Below are 27,977 nucleotides of genomic sequence, written 5' to 3' on the forward strand. Positions count from 1 at the left end.
CATTGGCATTGATGGAGTCTTAAAACAGAAGAGATCCATAGGTTGGCTTACAGAAAGGCATGAAACTGATTATAGAGGTATATATATATATATATATATATAGTCGTAGGCAAGTTGTTTTGTAAATGGTTGAGAAGATAGTTTTGAGCATAACCTTCTTTTTGGTCTGGTATGTTTAGCCATTTGAACTAGATGCATGTATATTTTGTTAAGCAAAAGATGTGATATGTTAGGTAACAAATGTAATTATGTGGTTGTAAATCATCAACAACATTGATGTAAGTGTAAAGTAACAATAGTTGTGAAGAAACAGGTAAGGCCTGACTATTAGGATTGGAGTTAAGGCACCATGTACATTTGTATGCAACTGCTCTTCAAACTATATATAGGATAGTTGCATATTAATGTTTTGTGAACTTTTTATAATGACTTTATATTGTAATGAAACTGTTTTAAAGTGGTTTATAATGTATTGTGCTAATTTTTGAATGAAATTGATGTGCTTATAGCTTGTGCAACAGAAATATTTCATTATTGTCTGAAAATGATGTGCTTGTGAAATACATGATTTAAATTTATATGTTGGATTGGTTTATGGTGTAATCATGTAAGATGGGATTGTAAGAGGTTAGTTTACTCAAGTACATGGTGCATAGGTGTTGCAAATAAATTGATGTTTTCATGCAGAAATGTGTTTTTTAAGTCCAGTAATGTTTGGACGAATATTGTAGTCATGTAAGATAGATAAGGAAGAGGTCTTTCGCAAGTACACAATACAATAACATGCACTGCATTATATCATGTGTATGCACATGAAATCATCCTAAAATACCATTAGTTGAATTAAATGCAATACTATAGGTATGTAGGGCTTACTGGAAGGACTTGTTCTTTCATAGGATCTGGTTCGCAATCATGACATTTAGCATAATTACAAACATCAACGACAGAAATTATTTAAATTGTTGCAACAACTCAAAACCATTTGCAACAAAATATAAGCTAGAAATATTATTGCAACGAGTTTACTTTTGTTGCAATTAGTAATGTGGAACGTTTTATCTTGTTGTAATTGAAATATATTTGCAACGCTAACATTTCTTTGGAAAAATATATTTGTAAAATTGAAAATATATTTGCAATGCTATCGTTTCGTTGCAAAGATATATTTGCAATGGTAGCCTTCGCTGCAAAACTATATTTGCAACGCGTTTTTGTTGGTAAAAGGCAAACCACTATTTGCAACAATAAAGATTGGTCGCATATAAAAACAATTGCAAGGAGACATGCATTCGTTGGTAAAAAACCATCTGTTTGTGACGACCACCCACATCACCTATATGGACAATACTTACGACAATATATGTAGTTGCAGCGATAAAATCTCATAGTTAATAATGACTATTTTTAATGAACAAAGTCATTGGTGGGAAAGACTTTCCTCAATGCAGCCTCTGCGAGAGTAGGGCAACGACAAATATTTGCTGCAAATACTCTTTTGTAATGAAAATTGACTATTTACAACGATTTTTTTCCTCACAAAAAGTCATTTATATTGTAGTGTCATGCATCGGAGAAGGAATTACCAAAAATTTCACCGTCAACGTTATCAACTGTGGTGGTTGCCACCACCTCGAGGAAAGCCTCTTGGATTTATTTTAATAAATAAAAATAAGCCTTTTAATAAAATTGTAAGAAAATAAAGTGGCATGTGGCTGTTTGTAATTTGGTAAAGTATTTTCAATTTACATTTTCTATGACAAAAAAATTAACAAGTAGTCTTATTTTTAAATCTCATATCACATTGAGTTAATTCTTAAAAAGATTGCACATGGTGGGGGACTAAATACGTTATAGCATAGAGTTAATTCCGATTTATTTGGTAGATATATATCTTGGACATCTGTAACAATAACTTCATCATCAATGCAGATTTAATTATAAGCCACATTCTGCTAGATTTTGACTGTTGACCTCTAGAGAGGACCTGAGTTTTGTGGTTGGCTTTGTTATTGAGTAATGCTACATATAAAATAGAGTATGCAAGTGCTGTACAATCATTTTGAAAAAAAATAGAATCTACTATTAAAAAATTAACTTTTTTTTATGTGAATCACGTATTTATTCATTTTTTTAAAACGATTGTGCAGCACTTGCGCATTCCACGACTGCAAATATCATTTCTCTTTGTTACTGTATCAAAACTAGTTGCTATATCCAACCGTCATCTACAAATACTTGCTAAAGAACCAAAGCTTGAAGCCCAAAATTATAGGATATTTGTAATAAAAAAGTTAAGCTAGGCAATATTTTAAAATTACTGCTACATCCACCAATAAATTATACAAAATAACTCTACAAATTGATATAATTATATCTATTATACTTACTTTACAATAAAAATAACTGTACAATTTGACGAACTACATCAAATAATATCAGTTTGTAGAATTATTTTTATTATAATCTTTTTATAGCTAGATTATTTCCCATATTTTAATTATACATTACTACTAAATACATATTTATTCTAGTATGCAATATTTCTCTATCACGACTTTTTCCTCCCCTTGTTAATACAAAGCGAAGACATTCTGTACGGATTAAAACATACAACTCAACAATTTGTTTTTATTACAGTAAAATGAGGATATATTAGTTGAGTGAGGAAAAACAGAGGGGAAATAAGAAATTTAGAAATTTTTTAAAAATTGTTTTTTTTTTCAATAATGTGACACTAATACAGTAAGACTTTATTTGTATTCAAAATTTACTTCAATTCATCTCATTTCATCATTATAATTTTTTTAAATTTTTACATAAAATATAATAAATAATTTAAAATTTTTAAATCTTAAAATAATTTTTTTAAATTTTTATATAAAATATAATAAATAATTTAATTACTATATACAAATTAACTCAAATCGTGTCACTCGTATCAGAATCCAAACCAAACTCACTGCAGGATGTATGAGAAGTCTCATGGGTGTCAGTGCGTGCATGACAGGTCCATGGCTGCTTGTCTATTGCGCAGGGAAAGACATATTGGCCTCTCCAGTCTCCACTTATCCTTTTTCTTGGGAATAAAAGAAAACGAAATTCTCATTACATTAGTTCGAGGCGGAGTCTCGGGCTAAATGGCTCGGCATATTTTCAAGAGTCATGGCCACACTGGCCAGCCACAATCAATCAGCTTTTAACATACCATCCAAATTTCTACTAGAGTGAAGGTTCGCACAGACCTACGACCTGTTTGGTGGGTGCCACCAATAAAGAGAGCAGCGAGCGGTGGCTGCGATGCAAGTAGATCTGATTCCGTTGTAGCCTTCTTGTAGTGGCGGAAATGGTGAACAGAGGGTCTTCCCAAAACAGGACTTTAGCTACCAGATTTCTCCCACGAAAACCATCGCCTTATGTTCTCACACTTTACATTATTTCTCTTTTTGCTTTCTCCATCTTCGTCTTTCTGTTCTATACGAGGAGTATCTTGGAGGAAGATGAGCGAAAACCGCTTTTATTTGGAGAATTGCAATCAGAGCAGGTATGACGTTTTTTCAGCCTTTCTGTTTTGGTGGTTTTGAGCTTTGTGTTTTGCTTCTGGTGATGTAATTTTTTATGGGTTGTTGGGGTTTTTGCAGTTTTGAAGATTTTTTGATTTGATCTTTGCGTTTCCATTCTGGGTTTCCTTTTTTCGTTGCTATAATCGTATGGATATTTGCTTTTTTGTTTTTGTTTTGTTTTGCTTTCTTTCCTCCCTCCCTCTCTCTCTCTCTCTATAATTATGTTTACATGTGTTTGATTATTGGTTACGGCGAAGTCTATGGATACTTGGATTTGCTTCTGAGGTAGATCCAAAATTGGAGATTTTGAGCATATATATGTTAGTCAGTGGATATTGATACTCACTCGGTTGAAATGGCAGCTATTCTTAAAAGAGATTATAAAAGTAATGAACTAATTGAAATATTTACGAGAAGAGAACTGGAGCTTGGTTTTTGCTGTTTGATAGGGTAAATTGAAGAAAAAATAAACGTGTGATAAGCATATTAGACTACTAGTGTGATTCCTACAGTTTTCAAGGTTCTTCAACTTATACCTTGACACGTATACTAAAAGCTCGGAAAGTGATTTACAAGTTTGGAATGTGGGGGTGGTTTTGGCAAAAGAACGAAGCTTCCCTTTGAAGGGTTATAGGGCTTTGAAATGATTGGGGAAGAAAGACTCTTGGAGGTTTTTCTTTTGTTGGTAAAAGGACTCTTGGATGTTAAAGAGAAGTTGAGGAAGGAAACATTTGGTGATTGGAAAGGACAATCCCAATTGAGGAAATCTGTTAGAGACAAAAATCAAGGGTGCTATGACTTCTAGAGGGATAAATGCATGATTTTTAGAAGGGTGCCCAATTCACTCAGAAGGAATAATTCCATTGATTCTTTGTTTGTTAATGGCACAGTTTCTTATGATCCTTCGAAGATTATTAATCACATTGTGCATAAAACTGCACAATTTGCACGTGGAACAATTCACTTAGAGGACTAAGTTGGATGGACTTTCCTTTCGCTTCAGGAGGTCAATGTTAGGAATGATAAAAGAAATAAAAAAAGCAAAATTGGAATCAATCACACACAACACAAGATTTACGTTGTTCGGCAACGTGCCTACGTCCACGAAACTGCAGAGGATTTTATCAGATGATAATTAAGAATACAGTGCGGCGGCTGTACAAAGGTTTAGTAAAATATATAGTAAACTCTAATTAGCAGTTCGGGTCTGATTAAGAGCTAAGACAGGTCAAAAAATTTTCCCAGACAACGAGACTTGTCCATGATCACTTCGATTTGGGCTGTCATGGGTGGGTAATTAATATGGGGGATGATATTATTAACTGTGCTAACCTTGGTATGAAAGTTATGCGTAAACGTAGTGCTCATAATTTCCCTCTAGACTTAGCTGCTGTCGAAGCTCCATCTACAAATGGATAAGACTTCAATCCTAGTATGTACAAGTTATTGAAAATAAAGGAGCAATAATCAACTTCTTGTTCTATCAAGAGGATTGGTATTACTCCTTTATTTTCTTCCTCCTATATCTTATCTTAGAGAATAAATGTAAGTCTGATTAATAGAATGGTAGAAATTTAAATCTCCATGTAATTTGTACTACCCAAGCCTTGTTGAAAATCCACCAAAAAATTGCAAACGGATCCTTGTCGAGTTGGGTTATCAAACCGGGCTGCACACAAACAAAACAATGCTCCACACAAAGAAGCCCAACAGTTGAGGCCTTTTGGTTGGAAAATACCTTCTGAGGAAAACAAGGTGTGGGAGGTAGTGTCGTGAATGGTGATAAGGCATGGGGTCCAAATGGTTAATCTACGGCCATCCTTCACTACATTCCAAGTACGTTGGGATGTAGTGAAGGATGGTGTCATTAAAGTGTTTTGAGATTTTCCTATGTAGGGCAACATCAAAAGAACCTTAATGTCACTTTGCCCTTATGCCCAAAGTTCAAAGTTATTGCATATAGAATGAAAATGGTGTCATTAAAGATCATCTCCAACTCTCAAAATGCATATGTAAAACTAGAAGGCAAATACATGACTCAGTTCTCTACCAATGAATGTCTTAATTGTAGATTGAGATTATGGGAGTCAAGACTGTTATGTAAATTGGACATTGAAAATGATTATGAGCATGAAATTAGTATTATCACAGTTTTTTTTTTTTAATATGTCGGGGAACCTCTCCAAGGCAGGGCCCTTCGGACCCATCCCTGCAGAGTAAACCTTGGTCCCGTCTACCACACCCTCAGAAGTTTCCCTAAACGAAACTGGTTAAATCGCCGACTTTTCATCAGGGGGTGTGGCCCCAAAGGATTGTTTGCACCCATGAAGTGTTGAATCTTGGACCTTGAAGGGAGTGATACCCCAAGATCAAGGCCTTCACCACTTGGGCCAACCCCTTGGGTTTAGAATTATCAAAGTTATAACTAATGTACATCAAATCCCTAGGGGTTGGCTCAAGTGGTAAAAAGTCTTGGTTTTGGTGGTATGCTCCCTCCAGGTCCTAAGATTCAAAACAATTTCTAGGGTCATTAGACTAGGGGAACTTCCTCTTAAATTACCCGAGGTGCACTTACAGGAAACTCCTCGTCGAGGGTCTATGCACCCCTGGATTAACTTTGTTCTTGGGCCCCTGCTGCCAATAAAAAAAAACTAATGTAAATCATTTTAGGTGGGGAAGAAAGAAACGACAAACTTACATAGTGCCAGTCTTTGAAAGCAACCCCCCCCCCCCCCCCCCCAAAACCAAAAAAAAACCACCCAAAACCCAACCCAATAAAAGACAAGGAACAGATGTTGCTGGAATTAGGTTCTCAGAACATTCTGATCCACGCAATTGTGCTTACTAGAGAAAGATGCTAAATCTGCAGGTACTGTTCTGGGAACTTGAAAATTATAAATTATAAATTATAATGTGACTTTATTGTTCTTTGTACTATTCCTCCCTTATTGACATGTTTGCTACTTATTCATCATTCTACGACATTATAAAAAGTTAATTTTCACCTAATAAATATTATAAACAACTTTTTTCTTATGAAGTGGATATGGCCGAAATAATGTAAATGTGATGCATTTTCCATAATCTTCAATAGCTGTTACAAATTTTACAAACTGATTTTGGGAAAGATTTTGTACAAGTTTTGCCTTCCGTTTAATAAATATGAATAACTCTTCTGTCCTCCACTTTAAATGATGCAGATTCTCGACGAAACACTTTGGGATTCTCCTTTCGGCTATGGATTAGACCCATGTGTCAAGCCTACTTCTAAATATAAAGGTTACACTCATACATGATATTTTCATACTCTCTCTCTCTCTCTCTCTCTCTCTAGGATGGAAAATGTTTGTTTGCTCCTCTTAAGTTTACTCTCTTTTACTCTCTTTACGTATGTAGAAGAAATTTTACTCTTATAACCATGGCTCTTTTATTTGGTCCTGTCAAGTGTATAGTAGTTTCTTGCTTATGCCAAAGCATAGCTCTCTTCCCATACTTCAAATTCTTCAGTCACAGCAAATGAATCACTGTCTCTGAATTTTCTTTCACTATTCCAGCTGCCCAAAGATCAGAGCACTATATAACTGTTCGAAGTAATGGAGGACTAAATCAAATGCGCACTGGTGTAAGTTACTGACCTTTATATATCCTGCACTTTTTTTCCTGTCTCCACTTGTGTGTAAGTCATACGTTTTGGCTGTAGTTTAAAATTAGAAAAATATTGTTTGTGAAGATAGCTCCTCTTGCTGAACATGGCATTTTTGTGGACATACTCATGGATAGTGTGTCCAACTTATAAATCAATGCAAGAATTCAGATCATGTTAATGGTTAGTTCTACCCCTATACCTATTGGAGAATTTATTGTGCTGTTAGGGCGTAATTGAACATATTTCCATTTTTCCCAAAATTTCATGTCTTCCAAAAAGGATTGGATGTATGTGTGGAGTTCCTCATGCCAGTTCTGTGAAAACAAATGTTGACCTGGAATTGAAACCTTGCATTGGGAAAATATCCTAATATGTCTCTGCGAGGCACTTTATGCTTTGGTTCTGTTATTCGAAACTACCTTTTGGATGCGTGTGTTTGGTTCTTACTTTTTTGCAGAACCATCATCCTGAATGGGCCCATAATTGTTTCGATAATTATAACTGATGTGATATATCTGCATCTGTGCTGGAGCCTGGATCTGAATTCTAAAACTAATGTTTACTTACATTCCTGGCTCCATCTGTCCTAATGGCATCATTTACTTTGATTTATTTATGTATGCAAATGCTATGTAAGAGATTTTGTCGGTAGTAAACAATATTGCCACTCTGTACGAAAAGACATAAAAAGCCTGTGGTTGTACAATCACTCCTTTGAAATTTTGAATATTTAAAATTAACTGATGTTTTATCTGTATAGATTTTTAATACATTATTGGAATCAGTTATGTAAGTGGTTTGTCTTAGTTTAACCCAATCTATGCTTTATATAGTTTGTCAATTGAATTTCAGCTGCAATTCTTCTTTTTTTTTTTTTTTGAAGATATCTGACATGGTTGCTGTTGCCCGCATCATGAATGCTACCCTAGTCATTCCTCAACTAGATAAGCGTTCATTCTGGCAAGACTCTAGGTAGTCATTAGAAGTATTTCTCCATTTTCAGCACTTTTGATTATCGTGGTACCTTTATTGCTCTCTTTTCTTTTCTTACACATTCTTCTGTCATGTATCCTCAATGCACAGCACTTTTTCAGATATATTTGATGAGCTTCATTTCATTGAAGCCTTAAAAGGAGACATCAGGGTTGTGAAGGAGCTCCCAAAGAATTTGGAAACCATTCCTCGGGCTCGGAAGCATTTCACTTCCTGGTCTGGCATGGGTTACTATGAAGAGCGGACACAGTTATGGAAGGAATATCAGGTATGTAGAATATTTGTTTGTAGGATTTGATATTTTTTCCCGGTCAAGATCTGGTTCTGGAGTGAGGAACTTAGGTTCCTGCTGCTGAGCTTGGTGCCAGTGATGATTATTGCTAGTTTATATCACATCTCTACAAAACTGAGGCAACACAGCTTGAAATTACCAATTCTTTTCCCGTTTTTATTTTTTTTTCTTTTTTAGGGGAATTTTTACTCATAGAAATGAAGAAGGCTTTTATAGTCACGTTTATTAAAAAAATGATCCTATGCTTTCTAGGGACAGTAGACGTTAGAGGATTTAGTCAACCATGAGGTAGGATTGGGGTTAGAAACCTTATTATGTTCGATTGTTGAGGGTACAAGAATTCCCTCAACAAAGGGGATGTTATCTACCTTTTTCTTATTCAGTCTAGTTAGATATCTCACTGAAACTATCCTTTTTCTCTATTTAATTTTGGATCTTGAATTGAGGACTTCTTGAGGAAGTGGTTATGACGATATGCTTCTGAAAGGGAGAAGTTTTTGGCATTTGGTGGTGGATGAGAAAGATGGTCAGAAATTCCCTGTTTCCCTTCGCCTCTCAGGAAATACAAAGTTCCTGGATTTTGAAGTGTAGTTATGCTAAGAAAAATGATAACCTTGTTTGCAATTGGTTCGTCAAGTGGTGGGATAGATTTCCTCATACCCTAGCATGTCTCATTATTGTTAATTGTGAAATATTTGGGTTGGGATTGTGGAGTTTAATACGGTAAACAAAATTATAGGGAGTGTAAGGCCCCGTTTGTTTTCGCAGATGAGATGAATTGAGATTAAAGTTAAAAGTTAAATAAATTATTGTTAGAATATATTTTTTTAATATTATTTTTGTTTTGGGATTTGAAAAGGTTGAATTGTTTATTTTATTTTGTATGAAAATTTGGGAAGTTGTAATAATTAGATGAGATGAGATGTTGAGAGGAGTTTTGAAAACAAACGAGGCCTATGTTTGCTGAATTCACGGATGATTAATGAGTGTATATGTGCAGGTAGTTCATGTTGCAAAATCAGATTCTCGACTCGCAAACAATGATTTGCCTCTTGATATGCAGAGGTTGAGATGCCGTGCTCTATATCATGCACTCCGGTTCTCTCCCCCAATTGAGAGCCTAGGAAAGGTTTGAATTGCTGATTCTTTTGTACTTTTCCTGTGATTGGAAGTCTGGAACCGTGGCTCTAAGTATTAGTTTATTGCGTTAAGTACTGATGGTGAAACAACTGGTCTGAGATTTAGATTGGATTGCTCACAAATTTTGAAATGGTTATTGTACTTTAGAAATCATGCTACTGCTACTGTATAAAACCTTGCAACAAATACGTACGTCCACAGTGAACATGATCTCGGGTTTATTTTCCATTTCTGTATTGATTCATTTAAGAGGTCTCCTATGGGGCTTCCTGTTAAATTAGGTTCTGAGCATGCATGATGGTGACACCGCAGAAGCTGGTGGAGCGGCTGAGAACACGAGGGGAAAGATACATAGCTCTTCATCTGAGATATGAGAAAGACATGCTGTCTTTTACTGGTTGTACTTATGGTTTGACTGATGCAGAATCTAAAGAGCTGAGAATTATGAGGTGAGAAAATTACTCAGTTGTGTGTTTTGCATGCATTCATGCATGCCGGCATGCACACATATTAAGTATGGACATAAACACACATTCACTTACAATCATCCTTGCATGTTAGGTACATAGGCAACCTTCTAGCCTCTTGGATATGTGTCACTATGTAGGTGCACTCAACAGTGTTATTATTCAAAGAGAAAAATTAGAGCAATGGATTGCATGTCCATATCCTCTATATGACCTTCAGTTATAAGTGCCGCTTGTGTAAAAAATCTTGCTTTGGTAATAAAGTAAAACTAGAAGGGATTAAAACAAATCCCCAGGGATGGTTATGTTGTTTGGCTGATTTTTCTTTCCCTCTCAGGGAGACTACAAACCATTGGAAGGTCAAAGCGATAAACTCTACAGAACAGAGAATTGGAGGCTTTTGTCCACTAACACCCAAGGAGGTTGGGATATTTCTTCGAGCTCTTGGTTATCCTCAATCAACATTAATTTATATTGCGGCTGGAGAAATTTATGGTGGTAATACTCGCCTTTTGGAGCTAACGTCCAGCTTGCCAAACATAGCTTTCAAGGTTTGTTTAACAAATTGTAGTTTAACTGCTTAGGAAAATTAGTTTGGTGCCACCAATTCTGTGAGTATGATGAAGTGGCGGCTGTATTGATGGCAGGAAACACTTGCAACCCAGGAAGAATTGGAAGCATTCACTAATCATGCATCTCAAAATGCAGCTCTTGATTACATTATCTCTGTAGAGAGTGATGTGTTTGTCCCATCATATTCTGGTAATATGGCACGAGCTGTCGAGGGGCACCGTAGATATCTAGGCCACCGCAAGACAATCACACCTGACAGGTAGTAATCAGTCGAAGAACCTATCGTAGGGACTTGTCCAGGAAGTTGGAACTGTTTCTCATATCTTATTTCCCTATTTTTATCAACTATATATCTTCAGGAAAGGACTTGTCGAAGTTTTCGATAAGCTGGAAACTGGGGAGCTTAAAGAGGGATCCGCATTGTCTTTTCTTGTTCGCCAGATGCATGAGAACAGGTAATATAAAAGAACATGTATGCTATAGCTTTATGACGGGATTGCTAACTCGGAATTAAATATCCCCATTGTATTTTCAAACACAAGTTAGCTCTGTTAATGGTGCTGCTCATTACTAACAGTAACATCACCAAATTAAAGAGTAATTTTTTTAGCCTCTGATTACTTGTCTGCTTTATGGAATTGACTTAAGGCCTCGTTTGTATTCACAACTTATCTCAATTCATCTCACTACTATTCACTACTATTCAGCAATTTTAACTCACAAATCTCACTACTATTCACAATTCATCTCACTATTATTCACAACTTATCTCAACTCATCTTCGAATCCAAACGATACCGTATAATAAGATTTTACAAGCTATGTAGAACCAAAGAACTTATATTTTTCTTCACCAAACTTGTAGGCAAGGAGCTCCAAGGAAGAGAAGAGGTTCACTGCCAGGAATTAAAGGCCGAGCACGTTTCAGGACTGAAGAATCCTTTTATGAAAATCCATACCCTGAATGTATATGTAGTTCAAAAAGGCAGCAGCTTCAAATGACATGATGCCCTGACTGTGCTATTTTGAGTTCACGTAGCCTTTAATTTAGGGAATGTTTGGAAGCATTTGTCATCATCACATCTCATTTCATCTCGTTTTATTCTCAACCATCATTTAAATACAAATATTTTTAAATTAATCATTATAATTTTTTCTAACTAATCATTACAACTTTATTAAACTTTCAAATAAAAAATAAAAAATAATTTTACTTTTTCAAATTTCAAAATAAAAATAAAATTAAAACGAGTCAAGTAATATTAACTGCAATATTGAATGAAAGATAATTTGATTTAGAAGATAAAGTTTAAAATTTAAATCTTATAAATTAAATTATCTGACGTGGATGATATGTATGATGTATAGGCCTTAGAATAGAATTACTCGTCTAAAAGATAATTGCTATACCGTTCCAATAGAAGCTACTTGTCGATGCCTTTTCTCATCTATTGTTTTAATTTATTTTTACTTATAATAAACTTATTTTAAATCAAAAGAAAAATTTAAACAAAAAAGCCAAATTAGTGAAATTATATAAATGAATCGAAATTTCAAATTTGATGGCAAGATTTACAAATCAAATTTTATGATGTGTTTTTCTTTAGGATTTTGAAGCAATTATGATGTTCTTTTGGATAATGATATTCTTACTATTCGTTATTACTCGTGAATTTCAAAATGTAAGAGCTTGGCCTAGGAGGAAGAGAAAAGAAAAATAAATAAAAAAATTGCGTGAGTTTTAGATAAGAAAAATTTTAGTCATAAGCCTTACATTCTACATACCCATTTAAAAATATTTCATTTTATTTTTTTACCCACGTAATGAAAATGATTCCAGACATATTTGTAAGTAAAATAGGATAAAAAAATAAAATAATATGTTTTTAAATAAGTGTGCAGAATGCGAGGCTTATGAATAACACGACTCTTTAAATAATAGATGGTCATAATGAATAACAAATGTATCGTTACCCGTACTGAATATGCATTGACTGTTTTTTTTTTTTTTTCTTTAATCTTAGGTTAAGCATATGGCTTCAAAGCAATTAAGCATTATATTTTTTCTTAAATTTGAATGCATTTAATCAATTTATTTGTAGAGAAATTTTACTCATCAGTTATTATTTATTCGCATATTTTATACTTATAATTTTTTTATAAAATATAAAGTGTGAAGTTATAAATAACGATTGATGAGAATAATTTTTCTTATTTATAATTTTTAAAAAAATTAATACAGATAAATTATATGGTTTGAATAATGTCTTCTTACACTCTAAAAAAAGAAAAAAAAAAAAAGTGTACTTAAAATCGAACTATCTAATCCGATTTGTTTCGTTTGACAGAAATAACACGCGCCGCTTGAGTCTCAAGGGACCAACAAGAAAAACTCAGGCGCAGGCGCTTGTACTGGATAGAACTCCGAACATTTTCTCTGCTATTTTCTCACCCTGGAGGCAAAGAGAAAGAAGAAGAAATAGAGAAAGAGACCCACTTTTTTCATGGTAGAATATGAAAACCCACCTCTCGAATCCTGTTGATTCCATTCAACTCCTAAAGCCCTCATACCCCTCTAAAACCCTTCTCACCCAGTACCCACATTTCTTATCCTTTTGCGCACCTTGTAAAACTCATGTGTATAGAACCAGATTACGCTCCAAGAATCTGCCATTCCTAATTGACCATAGGAAGCTCAGAATTAGTGCTTTTAGAGCTTCGGATTCGGACTCAGTTATAGGATCCACCAAGGCAGTGGAAGACGAGGAGTCCGCTCAGCTATTCGAGGTTTTGCTTTCAAATCTCGACTTTTCTGGGTTTATTGAGTAATGAGAAAATCGACTGTAGCCAAGCTAAGTAGAAGTAGGCTTAATTGAACTGGTTATGAGATTTGATGTTTTCCTGCTTGACGACTTATACTGCGTTCGTGCGTAATTCTGGAATTTTTCATGTGTATGGAGATATAGGTGTTAGTGAATTCACTCTATTTCCATGTACTAAAAATTCGTAATTTCTATGATTTAAACCACTGACGTGTCCATGGGAATATGCATATATCAATCTAAAGAGGATGCAAAAAATGTGTGAATCGTATTATTTTAATAATTAGTTTTTGGTGTGGCAGATTTTCTGGAAAACAACTATTTCAGAGTCTGTAGTCCCTGACGTTTCTTAATTCATGTTTTGAGAAAAATCCGATACCCATTTGTTGGCTATATATATAACTCATTGGGATTTCTCAATTTCTAAAACTTTTCAGTCTTGTAATGTTTCAGAAATTGAAGGATGCAGAGAGGCAACGGATAAATAAGTTGGAAGAGCTTGAGAACAAGGCCAACATGCAGCTAGAGAGGCAGCTTGTCATGGCCTCGTATTGGAGCAGGGCCTTGTTGAGTATGCGCGGAAAGTTGAAAGGAACAGAGTGGGATCCTGAGAACTCACACAGGATCGACTTTAGTGATTTCTGGAGACTTCTGAACTCAAACAATGTCCAGTTCTTGGAGTACTCGAATTATGGTCAAACAATATCAGGTTGCTCTTATTTCTTAATTGCTATTATTTTAATATCAAATTTTAAAACTTTTTGGCTTGTCATTTTAATGGGTGAGCTTTAATTCCTATTAATTGGGATAAGAGCAATTCATTAATTAAAAGACTTTATGTTATGATTCAAAAAATATCCATAATGTCCACAGTGATGGTTTCATTAATTTTAAATTGTGGTCTAAGCATGGATTTTTCCTGAGTTCCTTCAATCAGATTATTTCTGTACGGACGAAATCACTCAGAGAGGTTTAACTGGTTAATTTGACATTAGTTTTTTCCCTTAAAAATCAGAGAATGGTTAGGGTTAGAGCCTGAGGTGGTTTATTACTTAGGATTAGGGCCACTCAGATTTATAATTTAAGTGATATCTACTTAAAAAATACTAAAGTGCTATCCAAGCGCTCAATTTGTAGCATGTAAGTCTGGATATGTATATCAATTAGTAGTTTGTACAGACCTATACAACCGGACTGAAATATGAAGCAACATAAAAACAGAAAGAACTGTAACTAGTGTTAGAGCGCAAGGGGGCTATTGTGCATTGTGTTTGTAAAATTAGAGGACATGCTACAATGTTAGAATGGGTTAGAGTTATGGAGAGGACCAAATCGTATGACAATTCTTGGAGTGTCAAATGTTGGCTACGCAGTCCGTGGAATAGCATCATTGATTTTTGAAATTTAGAATTCAAGATCATGGTCTTTTGTCTATAGTTTTCCAAAATGGCACAATTTCACATGTTCCTTCTCCTTTTGGTTGTTTGATGTGCATGTGCATATATATTCTCTGCTTTGATGATTTGGCATCATTGCCAATGTTACTTTAAAAAATTCAGTTGCATTGTCCAAGTGCTACATCTGGTCTAATAATATTATGCCGGTAGATATTGTTGTTTGAGCAATTCATTGTGGTGTTTTGGTTGGCTTAGCCTCTAGAAACATATTTGTTGTTCTTCCATCCCTTGATGGTAACTGTAAATGCCAGTTGATTTCCTAGAACTTGGTAACTAGTCATGCATCATCTTTAATTCCTTCATATCTTCGGCTTACAATATACCTATTTTCATAGTGATCCTGCCGTACTATAGAGACGGAAAAATGGAAGGAATAGATGGGAATTCGAAGAAAGATATTATTTTTCGGCGTCATGCAGTGGACCGTATGCCAATTGATTGTTGGAATGATGTTTGGCACAAGTTGCATCAGCAAATAGTAAATGTTGATGTTTTTAATCTGAACTCAGTACCAGCGGAAATGTACTCAACTGTTGCAACCACAGTGATATGGTCCATGCGGCTTGCCCTATCTATTGTCTTATATCTCTGGATTGATAGCATAATGAGGCCAATTTATGCAAAGTTAATACCTTGTGATTTGGGAACTCCTAGCAAAAATACCAGGCTGCCGCTTGAGCGTCGTGCACTTGGATCACTGGGCCAGAGTCGGTAAGTGGAGATTGATTTCTTGGTAACTTGGTTGTTCGAAAATTAATCTGTTTCTTTTTGTATATGAATAGCATTAAAGTTCAGTCAATTGTTTCTGTTCTTTTTGTACATGAGAACTTCAAGTACCACATTTTGTATTTTTTTTCCTCTCTTGGCCATGCATTAAAGTAGTATACTTGATGCTATCTCTAATATATTTGAGTTTTTGAGAAATGTTTGTGCATCTTAATTTCAGTCATTTTGTTTTTCTTTGTAGAGTTGATTTGTTAGTCACCTGCTTGCTAAAAGCCAAATCTCTGTACTTGAAATGGGTAGGAATTTTTGTGAGTGGGCAGAGGGTGAGCGAGTTGTTTTTGCCTTGAAAATCTGCAAAATTAAAGGAATGAATTGATTAAAATCTGTTTCATATATAAGGGGCTGAGGAAAGAGGTGGCTCAGAGACAAGTTTGATGCTAAATATGGTGTGGCCCTACTATCTTTGAGCATTTTGAAGCATACATAGTTGAGATTTATTATTTAAGTTTCAATCTACCGGCATGCTTCTCTTTGGATCTTGTTTTCATTGTGATGCTTTTTTAAGGTTGAGCCATGGAGCAAAGCCCACAGAAATTCATTTGGGAAATCTGGTTCTCCTAAAGATTCGTTTAACTAAGAATGTACCTATTGATAAGATATTGACTATGGATATATTACGCTCCAGAATATGTAGGTCCCTATTGCAAAGTTTTGAATACTGTACCAGATGCCGTACCGGTCAAGACACTGGAACAAAATATTTTGGTACCGGTACCGTTTCGGAATAGTCGATATATGAATAAATTATATATATAAATATATATAAATTATATTCTAAAATAATAGTCTATATATGAATAAATTATGTATAAATACATATATATAAATTATAAATAGTCTAGTCTGAATTGGGAGTCAAAAAATGAACTTGTAGTTTGAAAAAATGAAAAAAAAAGAGAAAAAATTAAAGGTCAAAATATCAGCTGGTACGGACTGAAATACAGGCTGGTACAGGCCGAAATATCGACTGGTACGAAATATATGTAATACCTGTACCGAACCAGTGGCCGGTATGGCATATACCGGCCAGTATAGTATGGTACGGTATTTAAAACAATGCCCTATTGATGTGTACCTTGCAAATTGGACTTGAAGGTGTTCTACCACTCTTAAAAAAAGGTCAATTACCTGTAGAAATGGATGCTTCTTTGATAAATCAAAGCCTTGTGTGTTGTGTCGTTGGAGTTCTTGCATAGATCATGACAACTTTACATAGTAATTATTGTTAATATCAATTTTTATTTGAAAAGTGACAATCATACATATTCATGTTGTGAAGATATCTGCAGAAATGATTTTTGCCACAAAATTCCATGGATCTAACTTTTAGCTACCTTTCCCCTAGGGCAAAATTTATATCAGCAGAAGAGACTACAGGTGTTACATTTGATGATTTCGCTGGCCAGGAATATATAAAGAGGGAACTACAGGAGATTGTACGGATTTTAAAAAATGATGAAGAGTTCCAAGACAAAGGGATCTATAGCCCAAAGGGTGTACTTCTCCATGGACCTCCTGGAACCGGTAAAACATTGTTGGCTAAAGCTATTGCTGGTGAAGCAGGACTTCCTTTCTTTGCAGCAAATGGCACTGATTTTGTCGAGGTGAGGCATGATTTTTCTTAGCGTTTAGGGTTATGTAAAAAGGGCCATAATAGCTGTCACTTCAGAACTATTGTGGCTTCAAATGAAAAAGGTCATATTTGAAATTTAATTGGTTCACCATAGCTTCTGAGTTCAGTCCAGGCGCATCTCTTCTCATATAATGGAGTGGCTGAAAATATGGAACCATCAATCCATCTGATCCTAAAAGCACGATGCTTGGACTCAAAACCATAAGAAAAGTTAAAATTTGGCAGTTTTTAAACCAAAAATATTTTTTTTGATAAGTAAAAATATTATATATATCAATAGGAGTAACCAAGTACACTGGACGTATACAAGAAAACACCTAGCCTATACTAGCTATCCCCAAATGACCCAGAAAGCCCATGAAAATTAGAAATCTATCCAAAATACATTAAGCCCGAATTAGAATAGAACACACCTCCCCAACCCCCACCCCCCAGTAAGACTAATACTCCACCCGAAACTCCCTTTACGAGGAAGTTTTCATAATGCCCTCCCTTTCGTCTTCCCTTGACTTGAGTTACCTCCCTTAGCGTTGTAGTTGATTGCCTAAGAAAGACGCTTTAACTCCCTGCTTTTCTTAAAACTTGATTTGGTTTCAAGTGAGTGGCCTGCCTCTATCGTAGTGAGTAGTGCTTTAAATTGGTCTTTACATCCTCCGTATGCAAGCCCCACAATATGCTGAATATTGTTAACCTTATGCAGAACCCAATCTGATGGTGAACCCGCTATTTTTTTGTTAGAGGAGGAGAAACCAGGAGAACAACATTATCTACAGACACAGTTCCCAACTGCTCTCCCGACCCTAGACGTTCCTCCTCACAAGGCACCAACGATAAACTCGTAATTTCATTCCCGTAGTATTCTGCATTCAAATCTCGAACCTCCTCAATAGCTATATTGTTGTTGCCCATTGTTGCTGTCACGATTAGTGGTTCCTTCACCTCCGGCATAGGTGTCGTTGTTCCATCAGCAAGAACATTGCTTGTAGGTGCTCCACCCACCGATGACCCTTTCTGTGCCACTTTGTTAGACCCTACTACTCCCTCAGGAGTTATAGAACAGGTAGGGGAGCACTACCTTCTGTTACCCCATTTTCATCTTCTGAAAGAAGCTCGTCTGCTTCTTTCAAAGTACTCAAAACTTGGAAGGACCCTCATCTTCAACTGAAAGTGAACTCTGGAAAAAGGTACCAACCCCAATTGCAATTGGTGACTGAGGGCAGTCAGATGGCAAACTGGTGTGAACAGTGATGCTGGTGTCCGACGACCCTATATGTGACGGCGTCGAAGTGCCCTTTGCCGGCGTACTTGAGGTCTTCAAACCCGTAGGATCTACCCCTTGCCCCCCCTCATCCATTTTCAAGCCATGACCAGGTCCAACCCCGTATCCACATTAATCATAAGATCTCTTACATACTCCATAACTCTCATCAATTGAGCTTTAACAGCCCACAAGACTCCCTCCACTTCTCCCACACTCAAACACTGGACTGAGGCAGCCATTCAACCCTGCACCACATGGTGCTTACCCTCCACTTCTCCCAATTTCACCGGACAACCTTTGTCTCCTACAAGTGTCTTACACTTTCCTTCTATTGCGGACCTATTCTTGACCGGACTACCCGCCGGTGACCTTAATACCAAGGCATACGAGGCACCTTTTATAGATGAAGGCCTTCCCACTGTCTTTCCATCAACGAACTCTCATTTATTTGCATGCTTTAGAACAGCGGCTTTGGACCCAGTGACGCTTCGAATGGAATTCAAAAAACTTTTCTATCCGATGCCATTTGCGCCTTCAGGGAATCACCAACAAACCTTTACTCCCATTTCGAAATTCTGAAAGTTGCCCCCCGCATTAATATGATGTTGAATGATGAGAACTCTATTACCCATCCTTAACTCACTGAAGAAATCATCATGACATATGAGTTCTAAACAATCCTTTATCCCCTTACCAACCCATGAAGCTGCCGTCCCACATAGGCACATGAACTTAGCTATCCTTTTACTACGTTTAGAGATGCGAAAGCTATTTCCTCCCTCTTTCATAAAAATGATAGTTTTTTATTCCACCTTCAACCACCTCTCACAGGGGTGGGCAACGGAGGCCCGTCCCCGCCTCGTAGGGAGAAAGCCCAGCGGGGCCCCACCCTGCTATGTATAAAAAACAAAAAATTTAAATACATTATATTTATATAAATATATTGTATATAAATATATAGAATGTGTTGAAGACTTGAATTTGTATTCAAGTTATAGTGAGTCCCACATTGGTTAAGTATGACTATTGTATTGCCTTAACCTCTTATATGAAGGTTGACCTAGGAGACCAAAACAATCCAAAATACAACTCTAATGAGTTTAAAAACTATTTTATTGGTTTTAAATTTTTTTGTATTTATAAATTTTTTAGACCCAAAAATAAATTTTAGACCGAATGGGTCATGGGGTAGTATTGGCTTAGGTGGGGCGGATGAGGTGTTTGACCTTGCCCCCGGCATTGGGGCAGGGGGCCTCGCCCGCCTCCTGGGGGCGGGGTGCAGGGTTGAAAAGCTTGCCCCCCGCATGGTGCAGGGCGGGGTGCGGGGAAGGGTCCACCCCGCCCCGCATCATGCGGGTATCACTCCTAACCTCTCACCTTCCATCTGAAACGAATTCGTGTCGCGCGTCATCATCCTTTGGTCCCATTTCACAACATCATCTCCTAAAACATCAAGTTTCCTCTCACTTCGTCATCTTCGGCATCATCTCCCAAAACATGTAGATCTGATGTACGTTTGCACCGGAGAAATCAAAGGAGTGGTTTCCTGAGAAAATCTGATTGCCGGAGGGAGGACAGACGTCGGAGTGCCCTCAGAGGAGTCGCTTGAGCCCAACGGTATTGTCTGTGGTGGTGGAGGCACAGATTCGACGGATGACGGTCTGAGAGATCTCCTTGACGATTCTAAATCTCGTCTCTGGAGGGAGGACCAACGTTGGAGTGCCCTCAGAGGAGTTGCCGAAGCCCGTCAGTCTTGTCTGTGTCGGGGAGGCACTGGTACGACGGTTAACGACGCCTCCGAGAAATCTCCTCAACGTCTCCGAGGAATTTGAGAAATTCTAGGTCGCCAGAGGGCGGATCGACGCTGGAAGTGCCCTTAGCTGAGATGCCGAAGTCCATCCTTGTCTGTGGCGGTGGTGGGGTGTCTTAGGTGAAGGGTGACAGCGGGGTTAGCCTTAAGGGTTTCTCTCTTACTCAGTTAGGCTTAAGATATTAAACCAAAAATATTTTCAAAGTAAATCTTTATTTTGCAGCCAAGAACATGGCAATAGATATTGGTCTCCCTAATGTGAACATGAGATAAATAGTTCTAAAATTGTGTATAGAATGATAAATATATCAGTGGGCATATACTTTATTCATATCTTGAGTTAGTTTGCAATGCTTCGAAATTCATGTTAGGTTCCTTTGATTGGCTGATATGCTTCCATGAAGCATAATTTGCCTTCCTTTCTTGTTAGATTTGCTCCAATCTTCTCTATATTATTGTGATTCTTAGCTCCTTCACCTAAACTATTGGTCGCATCTTCTATTTATTTATTTTTATGGTCATTGAAATGAGCATTTACCAACCCGCATTCTAACTGCACTCATCATCCTTATTTTGGTTGGGTTTTTTTTTTCCACTGTTCGAGTTTGAACAAGAATTGGCTGACTGATTAGCTTTTCCAGATGTTTGTTGGTGTGGCAGCGTCCCGTGTTAAGGATCTTTTTGCTAGTGCCAGATCATTTGCACCTTCCATTATTTTTATTGATGAGATAGATGCTATTGGTAGCAAGCGTGGTGGACCTGATATTGGTGGGGTAAGATAATTTAATTTAATTTAAGCACATGGTTACTGAACATCACCAATTCGTAGTTGTGTTTTCTATTTTGTTTTCTTTAATGCTGTTTCAAATATAAAACTAAATGTATATTTGCTTGTGTGAATATCCTTGCTTTGTATTTTAATTTTTTATACATATTCTTCTTTGCTCTGGAAATTCTGGGTCATGGTTGGCTTGAGAGGGGTTTGTCCTTGCAAATGTATTGTAACATGGCCTTGTTTGTTTTCAGAGATGAGATGAGATAAGTTGAGTTGAGATTAAAGTTAAAAAGTTGAATAAAATATTGTTAGAATATATTTTTTAATATTATTTTTGTTTTGGGATTTGAAAATGTTGAATTATTTATTTTATTTTGTGTGGGAATTTGGGAAAGTTGTAATGATGAGATGAGAGGTTTTCAAAGTTTTGGGTTTAAGTCTTGAAAGCCAGGCAAATCTTCAATTCCTGGGAGGGCCTGATTTACATCCACAATAGATATAATATGCTGGAATTTTAAGCCATATAAATAGGCTTCTTTTCCAAGTACCGAGAAAGCTACCTGACTCTTTCTCAATGGCTACATCATTATATGAAGCTATGTTAGTGGAAAATCCAGATTTGAGTTTTGTGTATGCTATATCATGTTAACTTCAGAATCTACTAATGGTTTTGCCTATGCCTGCTCTTATTTTTCATAGTCTGCCTTCATATCCTTGCATGTGTAATTTGCTTTGTACATATAGGGTGGTGCAGAAAGGGAACAGGGCCTGCTTCAGATACTGACTGAGTTGGATGGATTTAAAGTTTCCACATCACAGGTATGCTTTTGTATCTTCTCCTGGAATGGAAAGAAGAGATTATCTGGTTTTGACTGCCGTATTCTGCATTGTCAGGTGCTGGTCATAGGTGCAACGAATAGATTGGATATTCTTGATCCTGCTCTCTTGAGGAAGGGTCGTTTTGACAAGATCATAAGAGTTGGTTTGCCATCAAAAGATGGTAGATTGGCCATATTAAAGGTATTTTTGCTCAACATGTTTATTCCATTGTTGGAGTGAAGAACACAAATGTTGCAAAACTGGGGTTTTCAAAAGCAGGAAAAAAACAAAAGAAATTAAAATTCTAGCTTTCTTGATATTTCGTAGCAGTGGCATCAATCCCATCCTAAATCTGTCCATGCCGGCCGGTATCACTCATTATAATTTTTATAGACTGGGACAACAAAAATTGTGTGTTGGTTGTAGATACATACATAAATATATACACATTTATTGGCTAGAAAGATAAATAAGTAAAGAACAAATGGGTAATGTATGAACCTCTTACAATCAGAACTTCAATTGATAATGACGACTTGATACATCTTACTTGCTTTATATGTTTGAATGGGTTATTTATCAATAACATTTTGCTTACCAATAAAAAAAATGTTTGAAGGGGTTATCTTTTATCTTTGTTGTATTACAGTTGGTTTAAGGTACTTTTTGAGTAATACATTAACAAAGAAAGAGCTGTACAGTAGAGTGGTCTGGTGCCCCGTTTGTTGTTTGTTTACTTAATTTATATTTTGTGCAACACAGGTGCATGCTAGAAATAAGTATTTTCGTTCCGAGGGAGAAAAGGAAGCTCTCCTTCAGGAGATTGCAGATCTTACAGATGATTTTACTGGGCAGAGTTGCAGAATATACTGTGATAAATTCTTAGTCCATCTATCCATTCTCCATTCAACGCTAGAACATAGAATCTGACACTTTCTTCAATTGAATGACAGGAACGAAGCTGGAATATTGACTGCCCGTAAGGATTTAGATTACATTGGACGAGAAGAGCTGCTAGAGGCTTTGAAAAGGGTTTGTTGTGCCTCCCTATCTCTTACTGGGAAAGATTAAGCCCTTTTGCTTGGACATGTAATTAATGCATTTTCACTTCTCTGTATATTTAACGAGTTGCAGCAAAAGGGCACATTTGAAACAGGCCAAGAAGATAGTAGAGAAATTCCAGAGGAATTAAAACTGAGATTGGCATACAGAGAAGCATCAGTTGCTGTTCTTGCATGCTACTTCCCAGATTCCTATCGGCCTTTCACTGAGGTCATTTTCATGTCATCTCATTTGGTCAAACGTTCCCCATCTTGATAGAGTTTAAACTAAAGTTTGCAAATGGCTTTTGCAGACAGATATAAAATCCATCCATAGCCAGCCAAATATGCAGTATGCTGAAATTTCAGGAAGAGTTTTCTTAAGAAAATCAGATTATGTGAACTCAATTGTGCGTGCATGTGCTCGTAAGTAACAAAATATTACCTTGTTTTGCATAATCATCTTCGATAGCTCCCTGCAGCTTTTGTTTTTCTTGCTCATTATTTCTGAGATTTTGTTCCAAATATGTTGCATGCTTCTTTTTCCTTTTATTTAATAGAGTAAATTGATGTATTATCTTGAGTATGGCTTCAGTTGAGTTCAAAGAAGTATGAACTTGTATTTGATGGAGAAGAGAACTATGTGTTCTAAACGATTTAAAGCTTGGAAAATTTGTTGATTATCAAATTCTTTCGGGAAAAACCTATGCATCCCTTTGGGGGTATTTCAATGCATTTAAGGAATGCGGTGAATGTAGTTGGGTGACAAATATGTTCACTGAAATTGGTTTTTTCCCCCTTTAGGGGGGGGGGGGGGGGGGGGGGGGGGGGGGGGGGGGGGGGGTTGGGGTTTAGGATGATTCTCTCCTAAATTCCATTGACTACTACCGCGTGATTGACAGCTGTAGTGCATGCTGGGTGGACTCTCTCCTCAATGTGGCTAGATAATGAGTTAATTGACGTATTGAGAGTGGGAAACAAATTTGGAAGAGGAAGAATTAAAGGGCTTTGTCAGAAGTCAGAATCCCACCAACATTATTCTGGATTCAACCCATGACATGTCAGAAGCCTATAGGTCTTTGGCCATCCGAACTCACATGTGTTGGAAGCTGACATGTCAAGTTGGGTCGAGATTCCAGGTTGATCTTGAACACCCCTTTTCACACATGTTTTACTAGGTCTGATTTTATAAACCATTGGAAAGAGGTTCAAAAATTTCACAGCAAGCGTACAAACTGTATTTTACATTACTATATTGCCAACTTTTTGGGGTATAGATTGTATGAAGCTTTGCTTTTGGATTGCATAGTTATTGATTTACTAGTGCACATAGCAAGTCTATGGCACCTGTATAGTGAATTTACTATTTAGGCGTGAAGAATTTTAACCTCAAGTGTAGTTACTGCATCATGTGCAGAAAAAGTACGCGCATGTTCAATTAATTTTTTGGATTCCTTAAATGGTTTGCCATAAGATCATATTCTTAGCAGGTGTTTCTATGTGATTTAACCAATCCTGATTACTGAGAGCAGCGATTCACTGAATATGCTATTCATATGTTTATTTCGATTTTCTTACTTAACAAAAAAAAAGCGTTTATTTCGATTTTGGTTTCTAGTAAATGTGATTATTTCTCACTGATGACCCCAATGTTTAGCAAGAGTAATTGAGGAGGAGATGTTTGGGGTTGACAATGTGTGTTGGATCTCTGGAAAGGCTACATTAGAAGCTTCAAAGCGCACGGAATTCTTGATTCTACAGACAGGAATGACAGCATTTGGGAAAGCATACTACAGGAATCAAGGTGATCTTGTGCCAAATGTACGTTGAAAGATCAACTCATAAAACTCCAATTGTGTGTGTATTATTTTTGGAACAGGGCTTTTCTGGAGTAAATATGTAATATCAGTTACTTTTCATCACTATAACAGCTTGCTGCCAAACTTGAAGCACTTAGAGATGAATACATGCGTTATGCCGTGGAAAAATGCTCTTCTGTCTTGAGAGAATACCATTCAGCCGTAGAGACAATCACAGGTCATGTTAATTTCTGTTTCGTTTATTAGTTAATTGAACAATGCCTTGCATTTGGTTGTCAGTTGAAATTGTTAAATTATCAGTTGTTCCAAAATCCTGAGTTAATAGGAGGGGGTGAATTCAATGTTTAATTATATTCTAGCACTCCCCTCGTACCTGAGTCAGAACTTTACCTAAATAAGTATGCTCAATACGTGGAATATTCAACTAAAATGGATATAAAGTGTGGAATCAAAATTCGAACTCAGGCCCATTGCTCTTATACTATTTTGAATGATCAATTATCCAAAAAACTTAAGTTAATTAAAAGTGGTGAATGTGATCATTTAGTTATACTATGAGAAAATTGAAGTCATTTGTGTCATTAAGCTCAAATATTCGATTGAATTTCAGTTTAATGTTATAGTTGGTGCTGATAGGCTGCGTGTTTTCATGTTGGGCAGATGTTTTACTTGAGAAGGGAGAGATTAAAGCTGGAGAAATTTGGGACATATATAATAGGGCTCCACGAATACCACAGGTATTTCTTGAGTTCAGGAAAAGATTACTGATTGTCATATTGTGCTGGTCGTCATCACATCCAAGTAGAATTCATGTTTAGTACATTCAGTATTCGTACATTTAATGTTATTCCGTGGTATATATGTCAAGTTTATAATTTTTGTAATCCTTGCTGCCTTAACTACTCTGCGATAATCTATTATCAATCACTCTATGTCGGTTGCTTTAGGATCCTAGGATTTTAAAAAATCTCCAACTATCAGAACTTATATTGTGATTTTTTTGTATAGTTTTTCATGGTCAGGGCTAGTAAGAGGTGTGGTATATTACATATATGAAGTGAGAAGCAATGACAATTTATTTGTTACAGATTTTCTCTATAAGTTTTTGTATGGTTTATGGTTGCATATTCAGATACTAGTTGCAGGTGGACGGTGAAGTTTTGGGGATATTTTTTCTGTGGAAAAAGTTGAGCATAAAAGCTATGTATTTGGTCCAAAATTAAAAACAGCACCCCCCCCCCCCCTCCCCCCCACCCCAAAAAAAAAAAAAAAAAAAACTTGTGTATATATATGCACACACAGATATATATATATATATATATATATATATATATTGGAATTCATGCATAAATTCCTAAACCATGGAGACATGGCCATTGACAGGTATGCATCAAATAACATGGTCGCAGTTATTTTCAGACTAGAGCAATGATTGTTACTTTAGAGGCAGTTTTGCATTATAATTCTTTGAACCTGCTGTTGGCTTGCTATGGCAATGATGCCGCCTTAGATTATTCTTCTAACTGCATACATTATATGGTTTTATATTTTTGGGTCAAATTATGTGAAAGTTCCTGAGGTCAAAACTCCTTTGCTACTTGTTCAGCCAGCTGTGAATCCGGCTGATGAATATGGAGCTCTAATTTATGCTGGACGATGGGGAATCCATGGGATTACATTGCCTGGAAGGGTTACATTTTCACCTGGAAATGTTGGATATTCAACCTTTGGTGCTCCCAGACCAATGGAGGTATGTGAAAAAGTATACTCGAGTTCTATTTTTTCATACGTTATCATGGTGCCAGCTTGTAACACTCATCTCAATCTTTGCGCAGACCCAAGTCATTAGTGATGAAACTTGGAAGCTAATAGATGGTATCTGGGATAAAAGGGTTGAAGAAATAAGAGCTGAAGCCTCAATGGATGTCGAAGAAGACAAAGAAAACCCACAACTTTTGATGGCCAGCCATTTCCTTTGAAAGTGAACAATTTTTTCCTGGTTTGTATGCAAATTCTTCTTGTGTAAATTTTAGTTTTGTTAATCACTACCCCCACCATCACAATTTAACATGATGTCCGAAAATTCGTGTTCACGTTCAAAAAATGGAAGATCTTCAATTTACATCATCTTGAAAAGCAAACATGATTTTTATTGAACTCATCTCTCCTCTAATATATGCTTAACTCACTATTTTTTTACGATTTTGTTAACTGTCTCATGTTGAACCAAGATAAGTTGGGATGAAGAGGGTACCCTTAGCTTTTTTATTTTTGTTTTCTTGATGGTAGGGGCACAGTCCTACATTTTAATTTTGGACTTTGCGCAAAGCCAAAGGTGTAGTTGCCACTGACTAGGGTGTGAAAGAGCCCCGGGCTCCTTTTCCTTGAGGGGATATGTAATGAAGGGAAACAAAGATAAAGCTTCTTCCTCACTTATTATTATTATTTTGATAGGTAGTTTTAATGCGTTTATTCCACCCTCTTTCGTGCACAGGGGGTGACCAGCCTACAACACTCCCAACTCAGAGAGTGAATGAGGTAGTTGAGCCTGCATTTCCTCGCCCTCTCTTTGAGCAAGTCAGTGCAGTTTTCATCAGTTTAAAAGCTTATATTTCTGTGTTCTTCAATGAGCAGTGTTTGGCTGGTGTCTGTTATTCAATAAGGGTATCGCAAATTGTCTTTAGACATGACAAGATCTTGAAGATTGATTCATCCTCAGAGATTCGGGCTAGAGGCCGTGTCAGTGTGGCGCAACCAAGCGGTTGAATTCCTTAAAAAAGAGTCACTTTTGTTATTCTGTCATATTATATATCACTGCGGTCCGCTGTCAGCCATGATTTTCATTTTTTTTTCCTTTTACTTTTCTTTTATTTTTGTTGGCGGGCGCACAAGATCTTCATTTATTATTTTTTTTTCCTGATTTTGAAGCCAATTAGTTTATGGCTATATCAATTGACACCAATTCCAGTAACTTCTAAATCAGGCGGTCTGTTACATACCCACGTTTCCTTCTATATTTTGCATATTCTTCCTCACTGAGTCAACATTTAGGTCTCATTTAGATATATAAACAGTTTTAT

The 27,977-nt window shown here is 36.5% G+C and overlaps 2 protein-coding genes across 3 annotated transcripts; both read left to right on the plus strand.

The window, feature by feature from the left end:
• The first annotated feature begins 3,160 nt into the window (after positions 1 to 3,160).
• Positions 3,161 to 11,739, plus strand: LOC121250346 (O-fucosyltransferase 38). 2 transcript variants are annotated; one of them, XM_041149454.1, is made up of 11 exons: positions 3,161 to 3,544; positions 6,764 to 6,842; positions 7,118 to 7,185; positions 8,093 to 8,181; positions 8,293 to 8,470; positions 9,495 to 9,623; positions 9,947 to 10,083; positions 10,439 to 10,652; positions 10,749 to 10,933; positions 11,034 to 11,129; positions 11,540 to 11,739. In XM_041149454.1, exons 1-11 carry the CDS (start codon positions 3,347 to 3,349, stop codon positions 11,679 to 11,681), a joined length of 1,515 nt encoding a protein of 504 aa, XP_041005388.1. In that variant the 5' UTR covers positions 3,161 to 3,346; the 3' UTR covers positions 11,682 to 11,739. The 2 variants fall into 2 exon arrangements, with proteins under 2 accessions (XP_041005388.1, XP_041005389.1); XM_041149455.1 differs by lacking the exon at positions 3,161 to 3,544 and adding an exon at positions 6,362 to 6,432.
• Positions 11,740 to 13,007: 1,268 nt separating this feature from the next.
• Positions 13,008 to 27,896, plus strand: LOC121250064 (probable inactive ATP-dependent zinc metalloprotease FTSHI 4, chloroplastic). The gene is given in 18 exon segments (XM_041148986.1): positions 13,008 to 13,461; positions 13,950 to 14,205; positions 15,289 to 15,664; positions 17,085 to 17,343; positions 21,085 to 21,216; positions 21,963 to 22,037; positions 22,113 to 22,238; positions 22,800 to 22,887; positions 22,890 to 22,908; positions 22,991 to 23,069; positions 23,172 to 23,309; positions 23,392 to 23,503; positions 24,735 to 24,898; positions 25,009 to 25,114; positions 25,558 to 25,634; positions 26,504 to 26,647; positions 26,733 to 26,896; positions 27,392 to 27,896. Coding segments are annotated over 17 exon segments (2,568 nt in total). The 5' UTR covers positions 13,008 to 13,188; the 3' UTR covers positions 26,877 to 26,896; positions 27,392 to 27,896.
• Positions 27,897 to 27,977: the final 81 nt, after the last annotated feature.

Source organism: Juglans microcarpa x Juglans regia, chromosome 2D, assembly GCF_004785595.1.
Source record: "Juglans microcarpa x Juglans regia isolate MS1-56 chromosome 2D, Jm3101_v1.0, whole genome shotgun sequence".
In the NCBI taxonomy this organism is placed as follows: domain Eukaryota; kingdom Viridiplantae; phylum Streptophyta; class Magnoliopsida; order Fagales; family Juglandaceae; genus Juglans; species Juglans microcarpa x Juglans regia.

What these genes read in the sequence shown, in the direction of transcription:
- LOC121250346 (XM_041149454.1), top strand. Translation starts at nt 3,347, where the DNA reads ATGGTGAACAGAGGGTCTTCCCAAAACAGGACTTTAGCTACCAGATTT. An exon ending in GCCTACTTCTAAATATAAAG is followed by an intron (nt 6,843 to 7,117) that starts GTTACACTCATA and finishes TCACTATTCCAG; the next exon opens with CTGCCCAAAGATCAGAGCAC. An exon ending in CAATTGAGAGCCTAGGAAAG is followed by an intron (nt 9,624 to 9,946) that starts GTTTGAATTGCT and finishes GTGACACCGCAG; the next exon opens with AAGCTGGTGGAGCGGCTGAG.